At 53.9% G+C, this 18,755-nt stretch overlaps 7 protein-coding genes across 7 annotated transcripts; 3 read left to right on the forward strand and 4 right to left on the reverse strand.

Annotated features, from left to right (window-relative positions):
- Nucleotides 1-264: 264 nt before the first annotated feature.
- Nucleotides 265-2,352, forward strand: B0H18DRAFT_1123063 (iron permease; the record flags this gene model as incomplete). Its single annotated transcript, XM_048034633.1, has 12 exons — nucleotides 265-306; nucleotides 368-493; nucleotides 556-661; nucleotides 715-820; nucleotides 875-954; nucleotides 1,006-1,114; nucleotides 1,175-1,343; nucleotides 1,392-1,479; nucleotides 1,534-1,836; nucleotides 1,892-1,953; nucleotides 2,007-2,225; nucleotides 2,296-2,352. 12 exons carry the CDS (start codon nucleotides 265-267, stop codon nucleotides 2,350-2,352), a joined length of 1,467 nt encoding a protein of 488 aa, XP_047888950.1.
- A 441-nt stretch (nucleotides 2,353-2,793) lies between these two features.
- B0H18DRAFT_1031347 (long-chain-fatty-acid-CoA-ligase) lies at nucleotides 2,794-6,105 on the reverse strand. The gene is made up of 6 exons (XM_048030068.1): nucleotides 5,444-6,105; nucleotides 3,985-4,892; nucleotides 3,623-3,929; nucleotides 3,533-3,566; nucleotides 3,093-3,476; nucleotides 2,794-3,038 (listed from the first exon to the last, which is right to left on the reverse strand). The coding sequence occupies exons 1-6, from the start codon at nucleotides 5,854-5,856 to the stop codon at nucleotides 3,018-3,020; spliced, it is 2,067 nt and encodes a 688-aa protein (XP_047888951.1). The 5' UTR covers nucleotides 5,857-6,105; the 3' UTR covers nucleotides 2,794-3,017.
- A 170-nt stretch (nucleotides 6,106-6,275) lies between these two features.
- B0H18DRAFT_1031350 (uncharacterized protein) lies at nucleotides 6,276-8,458 on the reverse strand. Its single transcript, XM_048030069.1, has 8 exons — nucleotides 8,144-8,458; nucleotides 8,051-8,090; nucleotides 7,778-8,000; nucleotides 7,606-7,722; nucleotides 7,449-7,552; nucleotides 7,057-7,390; nucleotides 6,836-7,004; nucleotides 6,276-6,788 (listed from the first exon to the last, which is right to left on the reverse strand). The coding sequence occupies exons 1-8, from the start codon at nucleotides 8,355-8,357 to the stop codon at nucleotides 6,445-6,447; spliced, it is 1,545 nt and encodes a 514-aa protein (XP_047888952.1). The 5' UTR covers nucleotides 8,358-8,458; the 3' UTR covers nucleotides 6,276-6,444.
- A 397-nt stretch (nucleotides 8,459-8,855) lies between these two features.
- B0H18DRAFT_957945 (uncharacterized protein) lies at nucleotides 8,856-9,263 on the forward strand (the record flags this gene model as incomplete). The annotated part of the gene is made up of 1 exon (XM_048042642.1): nucleotides 8,856-9,263. The coding sequence occupies one exon, from the start codon at nucleotides 8,856-8,858 to the stop codon at nucleotides 9,261-9,263; it is 408 nt and encodes a 135-aa protein (XP_047888953.1).
- Nucleotides 9,264-9,833: 570 nt separating this feature from the next.
- Nucleotides 9,834-12,192, reverse strand: B0H18DRAFT_669118 (uncharacterized protein). The gene is made up of 20 exons (XM_048039063.1): nucleotides 11,893-12,192; nucleotides 11,688-11,822; nucleotides 11,559-11,640; nucleotides 11,490-11,503; nucleotides 11,335-11,433; nucleotides 11,269-11,278; nucleotides 11,204-11,221; nucleotides 11,109-11,134; nucleotides 11,027-11,052; nucleotides 10,937-10,971; nucleotides 10,854-10,878; nucleotides 10,785-10,796; nucleotides 10,705-10,720; nucleotides 10,613-10,652; nucleotides 10,454-10,554; nucleotides 10,351-10,397; nucleotides 10,277-10,289; nucleotides 10,190-10,217; nucleotides 10,006-10,030; nucleotides 9,834-9,948 (listed from the first exon to the last, which is right to left on the reverse strand). Exons 2-20 carry the CDS (start codon nucleotides 11,753-11,755, stop codon nucleotides 9,926-9,928), a joined length of 708 nt encoding a protein of 235 aa, XP_047888954.1. The 5' UTR covers nucleotides 11,756-11,822; nucleotides 11,893-12,192; the 3' UTR covers nucleotides 9,834-9,925.
- A 593-nt stretch (nucleotides 12,193-12,785) lies between these two features.
- Nucleotides 12,786-15,546, reverse strand: B0H18DRAFT_882790 (acyl-CoA oxidase; the record flags this gene model as incomplete). Its single annotated transcript, XM_048040929.1, has 15 exons — nucleotides 12,786-12,851; nucleotides 12,903-12,999; nucleotides 13,055-13,239; nucleotides 13,293-13,689; nucleotides 13,744-13,955; nucleotides 14,013-14,170; nucleotides 14,217-14,251; nucleotides 14,308-14,327; nucleotides 14,381-14,538; nucleotides 14,600-14,641; nucleotides 14,692-14,930; nucleotides 14,984-15,068; nucleotides 15,119-15,276; nucleotides 15,324-15,402; nucleotides 15,456-15,546. 15 exons carry the CDS (start codon nucleotides 15,544-15,546, stop codon nucleotides 12,786-12,788), a joined length of 2,022 nt encoding a protein of 673 aa, XP_047888955.1.
- A 2,110-nt stretch (nucleotides 15,547-17,656) lies between these two features.
- Nucleotides 17,657-18,414, forward strand: B0H18DRAFT_937814 (uncharacterized protein; the record flags this gene model as incomplete). The annotated part of the gene is made up of 5 exons (XM_048041825.1): nucleotides 17,657-17,724; nucleotides 17,777-18,100; nucleotides 18,156-18,183; nucleotides 18,244-18,269; nucleotides 18,318-18,414. 5 exons carry the CDS (start codon nucleotides 17,657-17,659, stop codon nucleotides 18,379-18,381), a joined length of 510 nt encoding a protein of 169 aa, XP_047888956.1. The 3' UTR covers nucleotides 18,382-18,414.
- Nucleotides 18,415-18,755: the final 341 nt, after the last annotated feature.

An 18,755-nucleotide genomic window follows, 5' to 3' on the forward strand; every position in this document is an offset into this window, starting at 1 on the left:
GCGGCCGCCGGCATATGCAATGACATTCAATAGCTACTTACCAAGGGCTAACTCTTGACGCAGTGGGAGTAGACCTTACGAGACACGTGTTTTCACATGGACAGCTGTACACCGCCCTTTCGCGCATATGTCACTGTGACTACGCAAGAATTTTGCTCAAACACGACGAATCCACTACTATCAATGTCACCTATGACGAACTTCTACTATGATGGTTTATGACTTTAATTACATTGATGTTCACTCAACCGCCGGAGCGTAGCGATGGCGTCCCTTGTAGCCATAATGATTACTGCTCTTGAGCTGGTGCGTCGCTTCTCCCACTCGATCCATTGATCATAGCACCGCTCACTGATAATGTGAACAGGCGGCGGTCTCCGTTGCACTCCCAACCATTACCCAGGATCTGCATGGCTCGTCGTTTATATGGGTCGGCTCGGCGTATACACTGGCAGGGACGGCCTTCATCCCCCTTAGCGGAGGTCTCTCTCAGGTGTGTGTGTCCATGAGATCAAACGACAGACGCGCCAACAATCATGATCTGCATTCCCTCAGATCTTCGGAAGACGCATCGTGATTCTGTCGTCTCTGGCGATCATGGCTTTGGGCAGTGCCCTCTGTGGGTCTGCGAAGAGCATGACCCATCTGATTGCAGGACGGAGTACGTTCTGTACCGCTAGATCTCTGTCCTGCTTGTTGACAAAAGCATGACAGCCGTTCAGGGGCTTGGTGGCGGAGGAATCTCCGCTACGACTGCCATTATTATTTCCGACCTTGTGCCTCTCAGCGAGCGTGGTATTTATAACGGTTTGATCGGAATGTAAGTTCTACTCCTTACAATGGCCGACAAATCATTCATTATAGGTCATTGCAGTGCATGGGCGATGGCCAGCGGAATTGGGCCAATTGTTGGCGGCGCCCTTGCTCAGAATGGACAATGGAGGTGGCTCTCTTGTAGGTAGTGTTCACGCTCACCGGAGGAAACGTGCTCATAGTGGTGTACAGATCTTAATATCCCAATATGCGGAGTAGCTGGCGCCATCATGATACTATTCCTGCGCGTCCGGGCACCGCCAGGGACCCTGAAAGAGAAGGTTCGCAGGATCGACTGGCTGTAGGTGGATTTTTTTCCGTCTATAGCATCTGGTGTTTATTCACGAGCCTTTCTTTTTAGTGGCACGTTCCTTGTCATCGCCGCGACAACTGCTTGCGTCGTCGGGCTCACCTGGAGCGGCGTCCAGTACTCTTGGGGCTCGGCGTCAGTGCTAGCACCCCTCATAATTGGACTCGTAGGAATGGCAGCGTTCATAACATACGAGTGCATCTTCCCAGCATATCCACTGGTACGTCTCACTTCGGCCGGTGTCCCTGCATGGCTCATCTTTCGACAGGTACCTGCTGCATTACTGTCCACAATCACGGGAGTCAGTGGCTACATGCAGACGTTCGTCATGCCAATAGTAATGATCGCAACCGTCTGTGAGGCTGCTAGCTGCGATGTCGTACAAGGTGATCACTGACGGATTGGTACAGATTATATCCCAGTCTACCTACAAGCATGCAAGGGGGCCTCTGCGATCGGTTCCGGCGTAGATGTGCTGTCTTTTTCATTGGTCCTCGCGCCCGTCGGTATTCTTGGAGGCGTGTTTGTCAATCGCACAGGCGGCTACAGGCTACCATTGTGGACGGCTTGGATAGCCATGATGATCGGGACGGGACTACTCATCACGCTGGATGCGGACACGCCTCTCGGACACGCTATCGGGTTTCTCGTACCGAGTGCGCTGGGCTGTGGACTCCTAGCATTTTCGACGTATTTCCCCGTCCTCGCGCCGCGTGAGTCTTCTCTTCTATCTATTTCCGAAAAACGGCTGACGAGGCGTACGACTAGTGCACGTTTCGCAGAACGGCCTCGCCAGTGCATTCTTCATGTTCCTGCGTAACTTTGCTTTGGTGCGTGACCACATTCCGTTGCCTCCGTTCTCCGTTGCTGATAGATGGTAAAGGTCGGGGGGGTCACAATCGGCGGAACTGTCCTTCAGAACGAGCTTCAAGAACGCCTACCGCCCGCCTTCACCGCCCAGTTCCCCGAGGGGACAGTCATTGCGTATTCCACAATCCCGGCCATAGCAGATCTCCCGGAGCCACTACGTACAGAGGTTCGGGAAGCCTTCGCAGCCAGCCTTGAGGTCATCTGGGAAGACCTCCTCGCCATCGCTGGTCGGGTTTGTCTCGAGCCTCTTCATGAAAGCGCTCTCTCTGCATGCCGCTGTGGACGAGAGTTGGACCTTGCAGCAACACGAGGGCAAGGAGAGCAATGCCAGCCTCAGCACTTTCGATATGGAAGCGTAGACTCGACTATTTATTCAATGTCGTATGCGGATCCACGTTGCAATCAGACTGGTCCGTGACTGCACGTTAACGCGTCAGTATTTGCCGTAACACTAACATTCTACGTAGTATGATGGACTACAATATACCCGGCAAACGTGAACTGTAAGATGTGTCGTAGTGAGAAGCTTAAGCATCCTGGAAGGGACAATTACTGGGGGTCGGGCCCCGATACGACGGTACAGTAAGTACTGGAAGAGAAGAAAGTGTCGTACTTACGCGAAGCACTGCACAGCAAATTGTGAACTGTCGGTATGCGAGCGCTCACAGGATCCGAGGATAAGTAGCCTCTTCGTCAAGACCGACTAGCCCCGCATGTGCAGGAGGTTGGGGTTCGTATGGGCATCCCTCGTAGCCATTGATGACTTGGACTCGTCTCGAGCCTTCCGATGACATCAAAGACGCGTGAGTTGACCAGCGACAACGACATCATGCTCCGTAGGTCAGCACGTCATTCGACAGATGGAACCTGCACGTAATCGGAGTGCCGGGCTTGTCTTGCATTACAATATGGACCATCCAAAAAGCCTAGTGTACAAGATAACTCGAAAGTTGCAAGCCAGCAAGCATGCTCGTCAACGTGTCATGGTCCGTGGGTACAACTGATGCAACGATATGCGCTAGCTCTAGATTGGCTTGTAGATCGCCTACAAGAGAGCGTTCAGCATAAGTCATCCCAGCCAAGAAGCAAGAATAGGTACCTTGATTTCGTCAGCATACCGCTCCGCCACCTTCCGGCGCTGCACCTTCTGTGCCGCCGTGACCAGGCCGCTCTCCGGCGTCCACTCATCCGCCGTGAGGATGATGCCGTCGAGGATCTCCATCGGCTTGAAGCCGTTCTTCTTGCCGACAGCATTGCACTCCTTCATTACAAGCTCACGGACGCGGTCGTCCTTGCAGAGGTCGGGCAGCCCCGTGTGTACGGACAGGCCAAGAGACTTGCTCTCGAGCGCGTACCGGAGGTTCTGCTCGTGCGGGATGATGATTGCGATGGGCTGTTTCGCGTCGGGGTGTGCGTGTACGCAGACGTTGGCGACAAGATTGCAGGACTTGTAGACGGATTCGAGTCGTTCGAGCGCGATGTACTGCATAACGATCGGTCAACGAAAATTCCATTAAACAGGCTTGCGTCATGGCTTACCTCTCCCCCTGACAGCTTCACCAGGTTTTTGATACTAACCAGACAGACATCAATACCTCGCCAATCTCCCATTGATGAGATGACACGAACCGGTCAATCAAAGAGAGGGTGCCGTCCGGATTCCACTGACCGACATCACCTGTCCGGAACCAGCCATCCGGCGTGAAGATGGTTGGGTCCTTGTTGAGGTCATCACGTTTGAAGTAGCCCTTGGTTAACGACGCGCCGCGAACCCAGACCTCGCCCTGTGGAGGATTGTTCGTGGACAGGTAGTTCGCCTCCGGGACGTCCTTCAGCTTGATCTCCATGGAAGGCACAGGCAGGCCGACCTCGCCGAATCCTGAGTATTCCGGAGGGAACACAGTGGTCATACCAACCGTTTCTGTGAGACCATAGCCTGTGCAACCGAGTACGTGAGCGTACGAGAAGTGGTGACGCTTGAGTGCACAAACCAGGGACCATCTTCACGAGAGCGAGGGACAGGAACTCCTGCGTTTCGATGCTGAGCGCAGCACCGCCCGAGAGCGCAAGACGCAGCCTGCCACCCGTCGCCGCGCGCACCTGCGAGAACACCGCGCTGTCCGCGAGCTCGCTCAGGCCAGGCACACCCGCCTTCTTGATCGACACCGACGCGTTGAACATGCCCTTCTTGAATGACCCGCCCTGGTTGACCTTGCCCTCGATGCCCTTCCGGATCGTCTCCCACACCTGCGGCACGCCCACCATGATCGTCGGCTGGAATGCGCGGATGTCGCCCAGGCAGTTGCGCACGGACGTGTCCATCAGCGTCTTCACGCGCGCGTACCCGAACTTCATCCCCACGAAGAACAGGCACATCTCGACGATGTACTCGAGCACGTGCGACAGCGGGAGGTACGCCAGGTAAGCGTCGTCCGGCTTGAGGTGGTGCCCGATGTACGTGTACACCGCACCGACGGACGCGATCGCGTTCGCGTGCGATATCATGACCCCCTTCGGCGGGCCCGTCGTTCCGCTCGTGTACATGATGCACGCCGTGTCCTCTGGCACTGGCCGCCGCGCCTTCAGCGTTTCCTCCGAAGCGCCCTTGCCGAGCTGCCGCAGCTCGTCGAGGTGCAGGACGCGTACACCCTCACGCGCCGTCCGGATCTTCTCCAGGAGCGCTTCGTCCGCCTTGCCGTCGTAGATGACCACACGCAGACTGGGCACGTTCGGCGCCACGTTCGCCACGACCTTGAGCAGCTCCGCGTTCGTGAACATCGCCACGCACTCGGGCTCGTTCAGCGCATGCTGCAGGCCAGACTCGCCGAGCGTCTCGTACGCGGTCGCAATGGCTGTCGCGATGATCGCGCAGCCGTACGATATCATTTGCCAACTCGGGCTGTGGGGCAAGTGAGATGTCAGCATCGGTGTGAAAGCCTGTATTCCGAATACAGAAGGGAGCTAAACCCGCACAACTCTCGCTGCCATGAGACGCCCTTGTCAAGCGTCCCGGCCACGCGTCCGACGCCATCTAGCTCCCGGTCTTAGAGCGTGCAGCTCAGCATCGAAGCCGCGAACCGCGGGTCACTGTCAGCAAACGGGATACTGTTCCACCCAACGGGAGGTCGCCGTGCCCCGCTTGAAGACCCCTGCTGGCCACTGCTCAAGGGCTAAACAATGACAAGGCCCACCTGGCCTTCGCGCGCGACGCAAGGACAGGTCTATCATCCTCTGGTACTACGAGGCGCGCCGGAGAAACTAGTACGGCCGGAAGGTATGTCATACTACCGCTGACATAAGGCGTATTTGGCGAGCGGACGCGTGTACCTGCGGGATGCTGCGGTCGGAGATAGCTGGGGGTCCCCGCTGTAGGCACCCGAAGCACAGGCAACAGGCGAACGAGAAGCAGAAGCGGCTACGCAACGAATTGCAACGAGAATGGACACGTACGTGGTAGCCGCGTAGATGTTGACGACGTCTGTTTTCTGGACACCGAGCTCGAGCAGGGCTCCGGCGACCTCGACTGCAGCGTCCTTCACTTGCTGGAAAGTGAGGTACTTGTAGTCGCTGAGCTGGAAGTACTTCCAGGTCTTCTTCTCCTTGACCTCCTTCCCGCCCACGACCTTCGTGACCTCCTTCTCCTCCTCGTGGATTTCGACGACGTCGCGGGAGCCGTACGACTGCCGGGTGCCGTGCGTGCGCGCGGCGTACATGAGGACGTCGTAGACGGTGTCGATGCCCTCCCATGGCTGCGTGACGAGCTTGTCACGCGCCAACACGCTCCGCCGTATCCGCGTCTCGCCGTCGACCTTTTCTGGGCCGACTTCGACAGAGCCAGGTTTTGGAATGCGTGTAGGGGGCATGGTGGTGGTCGGGAGTAAGTCGGGAGACGCGGGCAACTGCTGCAGCAGGCCCGCTTCCCCAGTGGGGAGTCCTGTGATGTCAATGGGGATTGGCCATGTATGGGCATGCCTGCGTATTAGGTAATCTCCTCCGCGCTCGTAGGAGGCCACGCGTCGGACGCGCGTGACCGTGTCGCGTCGGCCAGACCACCAATAGACCACCCTCCATTTGTCTCCAATGTGGCTCAGGTCTGAACGAGCGAATTGACTTCAATACACTGAGCAGATAGCTCAAAGTCAGTTAGTTGCGCGGATTCGAATCGACGAGGTTAAAGGGCAGGCGTGCAATATATATACTACTAGTAGTAATTTCTACCTCCTTGATGGCAGTCCCTTGGTCCTGTGCCTTTGACATGAACTTGTAACCCTGAGTGCTGGCTCTCAAGAAAGATGCGTTGCAATCGTAAATCAATCATGAGTACACACGAGAAGTCGACAGATACATGCGAAACAAATGCCCAATGCTCGGTACAAGTTACAACTACAATAATGCTTCGACCGCTATCGAACCTAGTAATGCTTCTTCAGGCCGCGAACCAATTTTACCACTCATGACGACCCCTCGTCCGTCTTCGCCTTTTTTGCGCTCTGGATGACTGGGACGGCAAGCCCGCGCTGACCGACGGTCGGACCACCATCAGGCTCAACAGCGCGTTTGCGCTTCTCACCGGTCTGCTCCTCGCCCGGAGCTGCAGCCGCTCCTGCGCCCGCGCCGTTCTCCTTGGGACCGCTCCGCGTGCGTCCGCCACCACGGCCCCCACCGCGTCCACCACGGCCGCCACGCCCTCGACCGCCTCGGCCCCTGCTGGAGCCCCGGCTGCTCTGGCTGTAATGTACGGCGCGGCGGGCAGAGCCTTGTGCGCGCTCAAGCTGAAAGGCACGCTCCGTCTTCTCTGCAGAGATGTGAGACAAGAGGAGGGGTCGATGAAATGTGACGTACCATCGGGGATGCTCCAAGAGACGTCCTTTCCGCCGAGCGTCTTGAGGTGCTCTTTGACGTACGCGATCTCGTCCTCTGTAAGGGCCTTCTCGAACCCAACGAGACCGGAGCTCTCTCCGCGAGTGTGCTTGACGTACGGTGCGCGCGGGAAGCGCTCCTTCAGCGGGCTCTGCCAGTGGGGTTAGTGAGTCGGATACACGTATGACAAAACCCCAACAGACCTTGATCTCATCGAAGGTCACGCTCTCGCCCGCCCCCGCGAAAGTTAACGACGCACCCTTCACGAGAGGGACGTCCTCGTCCTTGACGGTCCCGCCCTCTTCACCCTGCTCGACGCGGATCTTGCTGCCCATGAACTCGATGAAGACCTCTGGCTCTTTCTTCTTCTCTTCTTCTTTCCCTTTTCCCTTGTCCTTCTTGTCCTTGTTCTTCTTCGCCTCCTCCATCTCGCGGAACGCGTTGAAGCCCCTGCCGGTCTGGAACGACTGCTTGCGCATCCGTGCAGCCTTGCCCGTGAGGCCCTTCTCCTTGATCTTCATCTCGCAGTAGGCCTCTCTGGCGGATTGGTGATGATGAGTTAGATAGTACGACATGGACGGGACCTGAGGCGCACTTTGTCATGGTCTTCAGCTCCTCGCCGTTCCATGATGGCTTAGGGTCGGCGTTAAGGAAAATCCCGACGGACTTGAAGTCGGTGAACTCGACGAATACGGAGCCCTAAGAGCGAAAGTTAGACTACACGGTGACGACGGCAATACACAGTCATTCACCTTGAACGTTTTGTCCTCCGTCCTCCGCATCCTCACAGCGTTCGTCCGCCCATACTTGTTGAAGAAGCTTTCCAGCTTCGCCTGCGTCTCGCCGTCCTCATCCGTACCAAATCCTTTCTGTAGTTGAGCGCTGCCTTAGAATGCAGACGCGACCCAGCGAGACCTGACTCACAGCGTAGATGCTCCTCTCGAACTGGTCCTTGGGCGGCTGCACCTCCGTGCGCCGACGCACCTTGGTGCCGTCCTCACTGACCTCGAGCTCAGATGCCATGCGGAGCGCGTCGGCGATCCAGGCATGACCGTGCTTCTGCCATTCACGCATGCGCTTGAAGGACGATACCGTGGAGAGAGGGACCCAGTGTTCGGGGTTGGCCGTGTGCAATGTCCACATGAACCTACGCGGCCCATTCAGTATGCGAGTCTGTGGGTGCGCAACGATACCTACTTATCGAAAGGGAGGTTCGAGTCCGCGAAATAGAACTCGACTAAATGGACGCTAGTCAGCACAAGTTACGATAGGACATGGTATCTCACGTACTCTGTCGCGCAGCGCGCAACTTATCCTCGTCATCTCCCCCGGTGGCCGCCTGCTTGTCCTCTGACCCCGCGTCGCCCGCCGTCTTCGCGACCGTCGGAGGGACCGCCACAGACCCTGATTCCGTCTGTTTGACCTCAACTGGCACGCTGCCCGCATCCTCGACCTCCATCCTCACTTCCTCCACAGCGGGTGTCGCAGTTGCGGACTCAGACATAACTTACAAGTTTCACGAACAGGAAGGGTGGAACGCGGGGGAGTAAACGGGGGAGCGGGAGGGAATGGAGGGGGAAATGGGACGGAAAATGAACAGGAAATTGAGTCGAGAGAATTGGCGATCTGCCCGATCAGAGATCTCGCGCTAAATCTCGGCATCTTCCCAGCGCTAACTCTGTGATCGGGTCTCTCAATTGAGCGCCCGAGGGGAGTGGCGCAAGATTCCGCCTCCGCCTCGCTCAACCAGGACTTGTCTGCGACAGTCATGTCCTCCCGCACGAAACGACGGGCCGAACCGACGCAAAGCGACAAGAAAAAGAGAAGTAAGAAGTAAGTACATTGTTATTAGCATCTCGTTTGAGACCGGAAGAGAACATGATTGCACAGGTCTAAGCGTGACGAGGAGTCTGAAGACGAAGTCGAAGGCGGCGACGACTCTGATGCTGGGGTCGACGAAGGTATGTCTTTTCATGTGTTATCAACGGTATTCTCTCGTCTGATGACTTGTATGCGTGTCACAGATGAACTCGGAGCACTGGACACCAGTAACATCATAACCGGAGGCCGCAGGACGCGCGGGATCCGCGTAGATTACACCAAGGTCGAGGGATTCGGCAAGGATGACGACGATGACGAAGAGGAGGAAGAGGAGGAACGCCCCAAGAAGAGATCGAAAACAAAGGCGGTGACCAGGTTGCCTGCCAGCGCCACATCGAAGCAGAAGAAATCTGAACCGTCAGCTTCGTCCAAACCCAAGGACAAGCCTGCACCGTCGTCGTCATCGAAAAAGAAACGAGTTGTCGTGTCCGATGAAGAGGAGGAAGAAGAGGCAGAGAAGGAAGAGGGTGAAGACAAAGAGGAAGAAGAGCCGGACGAGGGTGGCGACGACGAAGATGAAGATGAGTGATGCGCGGATACATGGACTTGTACACTGTAAAGTAGCAAACGCGGTACGTTTAATTGTCTACTGGTGAAGGTTATGGATGTACTGAATGTGGACGTTGTCGAATTGCCGAAGGAATGTTGTATGTTTGCCTGGCATCATCGCCGTATTGTGTCAGTATGAGTTTGAGGACTTGCGTGTGGATGACATGATCTCGGAGGATCGTACCCACTCCAGCTCAAAGAATCGAGTAACGACTTCCTCTCACATTTTGACTAAACATCATTTCATCTATGCTCGCCTCGCACTCGCGAAATGGCTCACATGAATGCCCGTGCGGTTCTTCAACTGTCTGAAGTAGTGTTCTCTCGAGTAAATGATGATATCTATGGTGCACATAGCCAATCCTCTCACAAAGCCTCCGTGGTATACATCCCGTGCTGAGTACTTGATCAATCTCACCGTGCACAAGCAAGCCCTGCAACGACTGGAAGGACAGCATAGAATATGGATAAGCTCCTTCTAGACGCACGACGGGTTCGAATCCGTCTGCGCGGTATGCGCGCACTTGGTGGCCGCCGTGTCTGCAGATACTAGTAGCTCTGAGTCAGCCTCGGGACAACACCTCCCGAATTTGATCCTGGCCGGGAGAATGTTGACAGTGTCGTGGGTTCCCAGGGCATGTCTCACGTTCTCGCGAGAGTTGAGCCTAGACAACCCGCGTGTGAGCCTGGGCCCCGTAGTATAGGGTTTGGTTGGTACGCACGTAGACAGCATAGAGCAGGTGTATACTGAGGGTAAACGGTCAGCGTCCGTATGAGGACTCGGCAGGGGCCATGACGCACGGCGGATCAGCACAAAAAAGAACACAGTGTATATCATGGTTTCCGGGAAGAGCAGAAACTACTCTCATCAGTACAACTGCACTTCTAGAGATCGAGCGCACTTACCAGTGTCAAATCGATAATCGTGAATATTCTGTACATACAGGGCAGTGAGCGATGATGGCCGCGACTGCGAGTGCGATGGTTCCATACGTAGTCAGCAAGCCTATACCCGGGATGCTTTGAATGAGCGTGTTATTACAGTGATACAAGCATAGAACACTGACATGTGTTCAGCGCATACATAATGAGAAGGTTGATTGCACGATTCGTTCTACAAGTGGACGCACGCGTAAGTTAGTGTGTAACGAGGTCACAGTCACGACTCACCGAGGGAAGACGGTCCGTTTCGCATGTAGATAGTAGATGAGGGTGCCCGCGATGAGTACATCGCATGCTAGCTCGGCGCTGAGACCCGCTGCACTATATGGCTGCAGAGAAAGTTCAGTCACACAACGAACGACTCCCAGAGTCCTCAGGAAAATGCACCTTCAGACGTTCGCCTGAAGCGAAAAGATGGATCTCGAGTCTAAGTCTCGAATTAGTTGTGCTCGAGCATGCGCTTTGACACGTGGAATTACCCAACGACGGTGAACACTGGCGGAACCGAGGAATCAGGATGGCATTGACCCTGTAGACCATTACGGAACCCAACACGCACCTATGCTAAGTGCTGATTATCGTAGCATCAATATCTATTGAGCTGTGCATTCTATGACGACCGACTTACCGAGCCCACAAATGCTCAAGATAGACTAGTCAAGGAGTTGATCATCAGCCTTGCACACAGCCTGAGGCGGCCTTTGTACGTACTATAACCACAGGTAGAAGAGTACATTTCCCGGATACTGTGCCAGTACTTCGTCAATGATTGTTTCTTCTGCGCACACACTGCGAACTCACGGGTGTAAACCCGGAAAGCGAAATAACTGATGCGGCGACTCGTCAGTTGTATCACACATCAGTGCGGTGTGAGATTCCGTACAGTTGCACCATAGTGACAAGCAAACCCTTCAAGCAGTAGCAGGTCAACGATGGCAACAGTCTTTATACAGGTATCAGCATTGCTTTTACACTCACACCGACAGCGACCTCAGCCTGAAGGATGGTCAGCTGTATATGGCGACACTTGCACACGGTCGTACCAGCAATGTCCTGCAAGGTATGTAAATCACGTTGTAAGCCAAGCACGAACACCAGGCGACACGTACCAGTAACCATAGGCCAGGGCAAATATGTCCCCGAAATACGTCACCGTGTAGTGATAGTATGATATCACTAACAGTAAGACGTGCAGAGTATCGACCACCCTAACAAACAGCACTTTAGTGTGGGACATGGGACAGTGATAACGCTGGCGTCATACATGAGAGCAGAAACCTTCGAAGGAGGCATTAGTTGTGAGCGGTATATCCTCGGGTGTTATTTCTCGTACATAGATTTTGAGTGTCGCGCCGTCTCCGTTGGCATATTTGGTGTAATAAAAATACAGCTGCAGGCAATTGATGCCGAATATGCTGGTACATATTAGCCTTCGTGCAAGGACTTAGAGCGTGACACATACATGCTTGATACGATGATGCCTATACACGCAGGCCCAAGTATGTTGGCGATACTTGGTAGTGGTGACATGTCTGCTTGTGCCTTCACGATTTGACGATAGCGAGGCTATTATATAAGTGCCACTATATATGAACCACTGAGATGATGCAAATCCAATCAGCTTCGATTATATGAATTGTGTGAAGTGAACGTGAAGGTCGCACTGCCCTATGATGTATGGTATACACAGCCTACAGGGTGGCCGCTGTCAGGGTCACAAGTGTTAAAAATCACTGTTCACATGCGTGTATGTGATGATACCATTTCGCCGGTTGTATGAAAGTGCAGCCTGCCACAGTGTATGCGCATCCAGAAGGCTCTCATCAAACGGACGCCCTGACATAGCAACTTCAAGTCTTTGTTGAATCGTCAGTCGCAGAGTTCGGATGGTTCGAGTCTAGAGTCTAGATTGCATCACCTGTTGCATTGATCACTGCTGGATAGAAGCCTTCAACCCAGGTCATGAGCAACCAGAGAGAACACATAGAGTTTTGGTACATACTGATCGAGCCTCGTATGCACATTGGCTTGTTTGAATGTGCTTCGAGTGAGGTGTCAATCGTACGACGCGAAGCCCACGTCTAGTGACACTTGTGCCCGCGCCACGCGTACCCACATGATACGTTCTCGACTCGAGATCCGGAAGGCACCGAGTTATCCTTGATCTTCCTTGGGCAACGAGCCTGAGCTATATCTATGTATCAACGCGCCCGGGAGAAGTTGAGTGGACTTGGACAGATGCAATAGCCACGCTATGACACCACGGCACCACGAGACTAAAACCCAAAATACGCGGCCTTCATATTGGATTGAGAACCTCTGCTAAAGATCAATTGTCATGTTTCATGACAAGTTCTCAACGCAGAGGCGATTATGTGGTCCCAATGGACGGTACGTGTACTGTGTTCATGGCCCTAAGTAGGAGACGTGATCAGCGTCAGATATATGGAGCTTTGTGGGTATAAGAAGACTCGCAAAGGATTTAGAGAGGCGTTGCAGAAGTACTGACAATCAGCGCAACGTCGCAACACAGCCATCGCCCATCCAACAACTTTCCAAACTATAACTTTGCTTTCCGCGTTGCAGATAATCGACGACCCCGGCGGAGCATAGGCTTGATATATTGCTGATTATACATGTCAGATGATACAGACTCCGTGATAGAGTCCTGGCGCACCTCATAGCCACAAACAGGCTCTTCTGCATTAAGAGGTTCCATCTGAGCACGAGTCCATAATTGTTCGTAGACACTGCCATTGTAGACTCCTAACGCACTTCATCCGGAGCAGTCAGGCAGAGTCGTGAAACCGCGAACAGAAGACTGCTCACCTATCGAGTTGCCAGTCGGTGAACCCAAAGGCGTCGGTAAGGCCGATGGCCTCCGGAAGCAGCTCAATACATAGAAGATCGATAGCCGTGCGCAAAACTTTTGAAGGGTCTTCACCAGCCTTCTGTGGCAACAATCCGAAAGATAGAATGTCCACCAACCCAGACTCGGCCAACGCCAGCAGCGTCTAGATCGGATCATAAGCAGTTATTCACTGATAATATGACTAGCAGCACGTACCAGAGTACACAGCTTGCCAACAACACTCGCTTCTCGGGACGGAAGGACGTCCCGTAGATTTTCGACCAGTCCACGGACTTGAGCACCGAGGTAAGCGTCTACCACAGCCTTCGAGACACGATTGTCCATGCTTGCATCAACGTCCTTTGTGTCCGCACGGTTCTTGACCATCGCTGCGGCACGCCTCTCGAGAAGACCGACCACCTGTCGCGGACTGGTCCAATCAGGCTCAGAGACTTCCGTCGCAAACTCTGGAAGCAACGAGCGCATGTAAGCAGAGGACGGAGGAAGCTTCGCCGCAGCATTGGCGGAGAATCCGGATGATTGCAGGGTCTTGTAGGTTTTGAGCGCTCCGCGAACTATCTGTAGGTCTAGTACGAAGTTATCGCCTTCATAGCTGTGTATGGGACTGTCGTCAGCGACGCAACACGATGCCGATGGGAACACGCACGTCGTGGTAGGTAGGAAGTCAGCATAGTACCTCCCTATAGCGGCAAACTCGCTGAAGCCGTGTCCTCCCATAGCTCGGCGCGCCGTCTCCGCGTCCTGAGCGCCCATGGTCGTTGCGAGGATCTTGAGCGCGCACGATGTCAGATGCATCTCCGACACCATGGACACATTCCCGACTGCAAGCTGCTTGCTCATGACCTCCATCTGCACGAGCTGCGAAGGCAAGGCAAGTGAGCTTCAATGAGGCGGAATGAGACTGAAGGCATTCACCAAGCTCCGACCAAGTATAACGAAGATGTACGCGTGGGACAGAATTGGCAGCAGTCGGTAGTACACCCCGGGGTAAGTTATGACCTGCCGCTCGAGCCCATCTGCGCCTCGGTTCCCTTGTCGACGAACCATACAGTATCGGATAGATACGGTTGCCGCTACTCACTTGTTAGCGGATGCTGCCCATTGACTGGAATGTAGTACCTTTCGCCATGACCCATGCACCCTTGCCCACGAGGCTTGAAGAGGGTTGACTGTCAGAACAGTGGCTCGGATCTATCATGTTCATGCTTACAGCGAGCGTACGACCATCATCTATGGTGGGATGTGTCAATGCAAATTTTCAGGAGAGCTGTTCATTGACTTACCCCTGCATAACTCAGTTTGGCATGAGGCGGCCGGATATAACGGCCGTCTTCTGCGACTTGCGAGTACTCTGAGAGCATGTTCTCTCGTGGAATCCGGACTCGGTCGAATCTCGCAAACCCATTATCGACTGTTCCGTAACCTCCCATTGCCTTGGGGCCTTGTCAATTCATGATCAGCACTGACATAACACCGTAACCACTCCAGGAAGCTACCCTTACCGATATCACCAATCATGATCCCTGGAAGTGCCTTGTGGTCATCTATAGTGGATTAGGTTGACTATCGGCAGGGATGGACAGAATTATCTCACCTAGAGAACGCAGTTGGACGAGGAACAAATGGGGACCCATGGCCTTCCCGCCAGGAAGTATCAACTGCGCCTGTACGACGCCGTGTGTAGCTGTTCGGCCTGCAGCGCCTGCCCACCACTTGGTACTCGTCAGCGTCGGCGAGTGTATCTCAAACTCTTGTTTCTCTGGAAAGTAGGTAGCCGTCGTTTCCAATGAGGCGACGTCCGAGCCATGCGCGAGCTCAGTTTGCAGGTATGTACTTGCTACAAGTCAGACATGCCTCTCCAAGGTATACACGCGCTCAGTGCTCACCCTTGTATACCTCGATTGATTACTAGTTCGCTGTACTTCTTGCGCAAGTAGGGACCACATTGATCCATGAAGACAGGATCAAATGCTTACGGATTCGAGTCAATACCCGTACCATCGACAGACTGCAGTACTCACTAGCGGAACTCAGGTGAATGGGCAGCTCTTCGTCTATTAGGTCGAGTGCCTCTGTTGTCTCTGCGTTGGACCATCCAAAGATGTCTTGAAGCTCGTAGATCCTGTTGGTCATTCTTATAGCCCGTTTGTACCGGTCCTTGCGTGTCATGAATGGCCTGCTCGTCAGTTGTCATTGAGCCAACTCGTCTCTTCTCATTCTGCATACCGGTCTGACTTGTCGAAAACCGGGTCTTCAGATACAACTTTCAGTAAACGAGTGCGTACATCCCAATTTACTTTGCCACCTATGAGAAATAGTGAGTATCTGGTAGTCACGGAGATCCAGGGAGGTACTTACCATACAAGAAGTAGCACACTTGCTCGATGTCAAGGGTCGTACGTGCCCTCGCTGTCGCCATATCTGCTTTGGTTCTTTCTTCCGGTGGCATGATGCTGAGCTTGGTGAGGCTGCGGGCACAAGAGGATACAAGAGGGCGTCCCGCTTCCACCACTAGGCTGGTCGCAGCTCGCAGCTTTCGCGACCGAGCTGTACTGACGCTACATGGGTCACGAATAGCCAATATCCGTAGTTGGCGTCCGGGTCAGTCCGTGTGCCAATTAAAGCTTGTTCCTGTGTGTTACGATCTCGGGCATGTCACAAAATCGTGAGTGTCGAGACGCCGGGTGGTCGGGAAGCGACGTTCCCATTCTGTGCAGTGGACACAGTTGACTTGAACAATCTGGCATCTCCAGGTTCCAGCAGCAGGTCAAAGAGAAACGCGCATGTGAGGTGCTGAGTATACCGTGTCGCTAGATGATCTCCAGGCTGAATACTAAAGTTGAACTTACATTGATGAGTGAAGTCCGGCGGCAGCAACGTTCTGTATAGTTAGTCAGACCGGCGTTGGATAGGGGTTCCTGAACGGAGTGACAGTGTGTATCGAGCGCGAGTTAAACGTGAATGGTTCTGGGTCCAGTTTGATCACTGAACGTTGACAACGTTGAACGTTTGAACAGCCGTGACGCCTCCGAGTCGGGACGCTCGAATACATGAGCGATTACCATTTATGGTAACCGATACGACTCTGCCACTGGCAAGAGCATCGCGGCCTCGTACAGAACGCCGCCACTGACTGGCAGCTGCCTTAGACTCAGGAGAATTGTGAGTCGACTCATTGGGTACCTTCGCATGAGTCACTTACTTATATTCATGGCGCAGGCCCGGGGGTGTAGACTGTTGCGGTAGGTCGTTGGCACCGCCGCAGCCATTGCCAACATGTACTAGTCTCCCCTAGGCAGACCCTGAAGAAGACCTCTTTGACGGAGGGAGGGGAGGACGGTCTTCAACATGTACAGCTCAGCCCAGTGATGACGGACGGAGTCCATGGGTTATGCTCATGAACTCGACTGTAGGTTCTCGCCGTGCACCGACGACGGTGACTGGGAGCCGACTCGTGGGTGCTCACACTGATGAAAGCGTAAATTCGGAGCGTAAACTGCAGCACGTAATGGTCTGTCGTTGGGTCTAGTTCCTGAGGGACCGTGAGGAACGCGCGTGAGGGCGCCGCGGCATTGCCAACGCAGTTCAATAAGCTGTGAGTCGTCTCCTGGTATGATAGGTCCCTCATGATAGCGACTTACTCCATGGCCGTGGCAACTGCCCCCCTAGGACCTATTATTCTCCATCTGGACTCTCACCGACCTGCACTACATACAATGACCACAGAACCATGCAGAGGAGGAAGCTGGCAACTTCGGTCGTGCGCAGTAAGTTCTATTGGTATTCCGTATTTAGTGCTTTTCTTCACTCATTCGAATCGTGTGACCGTCAGTGGCCTCATGTACGCTGCCATAGCCGGTACATAAGTAAACTTAGACTCGAACTGCAAGGAGTTGCTTTGCCGAAAGACGAGATGTGAGTACTTGAGTAGTGGCTTGCGTAGGTCGGCTGCTTCAGGTCGCGCTGCCTTGACACTTTGAGTCCATGTACTCTGTATGCATGCACAGATGTTGAATCCGTACTGATGCGCTATCCAACATATCGCGCTCCTCGTGACGTGCACTGCGTTGTCAGGGAGAGTCGCCTTGACAAATTACGGCCAAGTGAGTGACGATAAGTCAACGTGCGAGGCGACTTACCCACGCCTTTCGACTCCGTTACTTACGTGTGGATCAAGTGTGGATTGTCATTGAACCGCACGACATCGACTAAACCGCGTAAGGTATCGCCATATGGTGTCGTCTTTCGCACATAGAGAGCTCGATAGACCCGTGAATGCTGTGAGTGATGTTCCGACGCGCAACATATGACAGTCTGTGTGCACCATATCACGTCGGAGAGAAGCGTCCAATCTCTCACCCGACGTATGTGCTAGTGTTCTTAGCCGGAGTCCTATCCAGTCCCTTGATACGAAGTGATGGAGGTCCCTGAATTCGAAGTCTACCCCGGTGCGTCTTTGGCTCTCATGCGACAGAACTGACGCCGAGCGTCGATATAAGGATCGTCGTGGCCTGTCGCTCGTAGCGCGCCTTCGTCTTTTTCCTACTGATGTGCTGGGCATGCCTTCCTTGATACCGCTGGACGATTACCTCGGGGCCATCCTGATTGGGCTGCTTCTATCTACCGTGTGAGCAGCAAGGCGAATCCTACGAGCTTTCGCGCTGACGATAGTCAATCAGTTTGTACGGAGTAACTTGTCTTCAGACATACCTTTACTACACTCGGTATTCGAAGGGGGACGGTCGTGGTCTGAAAGCACTGGTGATCTTTCCGTACGCTTGGGTTTCAAATTCATGTCTCTCATCTCTTTCGCTCACAGGTTGCTATTATCTTGTGAGTACAAGGCGTAGAACGTGTTGTAACATGAAGAATAACAGAAGCGTGCAACCGCCACTCTCATTCAGCGTTGTGGACACCTTCCATGTTATTTTGTTGACAATCTCTTACTATCACTATACCGTGACAAATTTCGGCGACTACATTGCGCTGGAAAATGACGTCTGGTCAGTGCAGGACATTGGGGATCTACAACGGGATAGTTACTCAGAGCTGCCATAGGAGCTTGTCGGTCCAGGTCGGCGTTGGAGTGAGTACCGCAAATCGCCCTGGAGCTCGCATATACGACCACGAGCTAACCTAGGGAAAGGCTTTGGCGGGATTTCTTGTGCAGCTGTGAGCAGCTCTCCCGACACATGCTGTCATCGTCTCACCCTCCGATAGCTTCTTTGCCTACCGAATATACGGGTGTACGTGCCTTCCTCCGTTTGGCCACATGTTTCGCTGACGCAGCACAGTAAGCGAGAGAAGGATACAGATTCCGGGTGCAATCGTGAGTCGATGTGCTACGACAGGTAGGGACTCCGTTCACAGCACCCCGCAGTGTGTCCTGGCACTATTTCAACTAGGTAATGATTTATGGCCTTCACATAGCTGGTGATTTCTTGATGGATCTCCTGCCTTCTCGACAGCGTCTTTGATTGGTAAGCCCAGACGTTCGCCCATGATATCGCTTCTGTTCATTGACAACGATTCACGCCATAGCATACACCATCATCGGGTGAGCCTACATGTACTGTGTACTGCATTATATTGCGGCCGGTGTGACCTTTCTCCACCAGCTTCGAGGATCATTACGTCGGTTCCATGAAGAATGGAGCG

Source organism: Fomitopsis serialis, assembly GCF_022376445.1.
Source record: "Fomitopsis serialis strain Sig1Antser10 chromosome Unknown B0H18scaffold_89, whole genome shotgun sequence".
In the NCBI taxonomy this organism is placed as follows: domain Eukaryota; kingdom Fungi; phylum Basidiomycota; class Agaricomycetes; order Polyporales; family Fomitopsidaceae; genus Fomitopsis; species Fomitopsis serialis.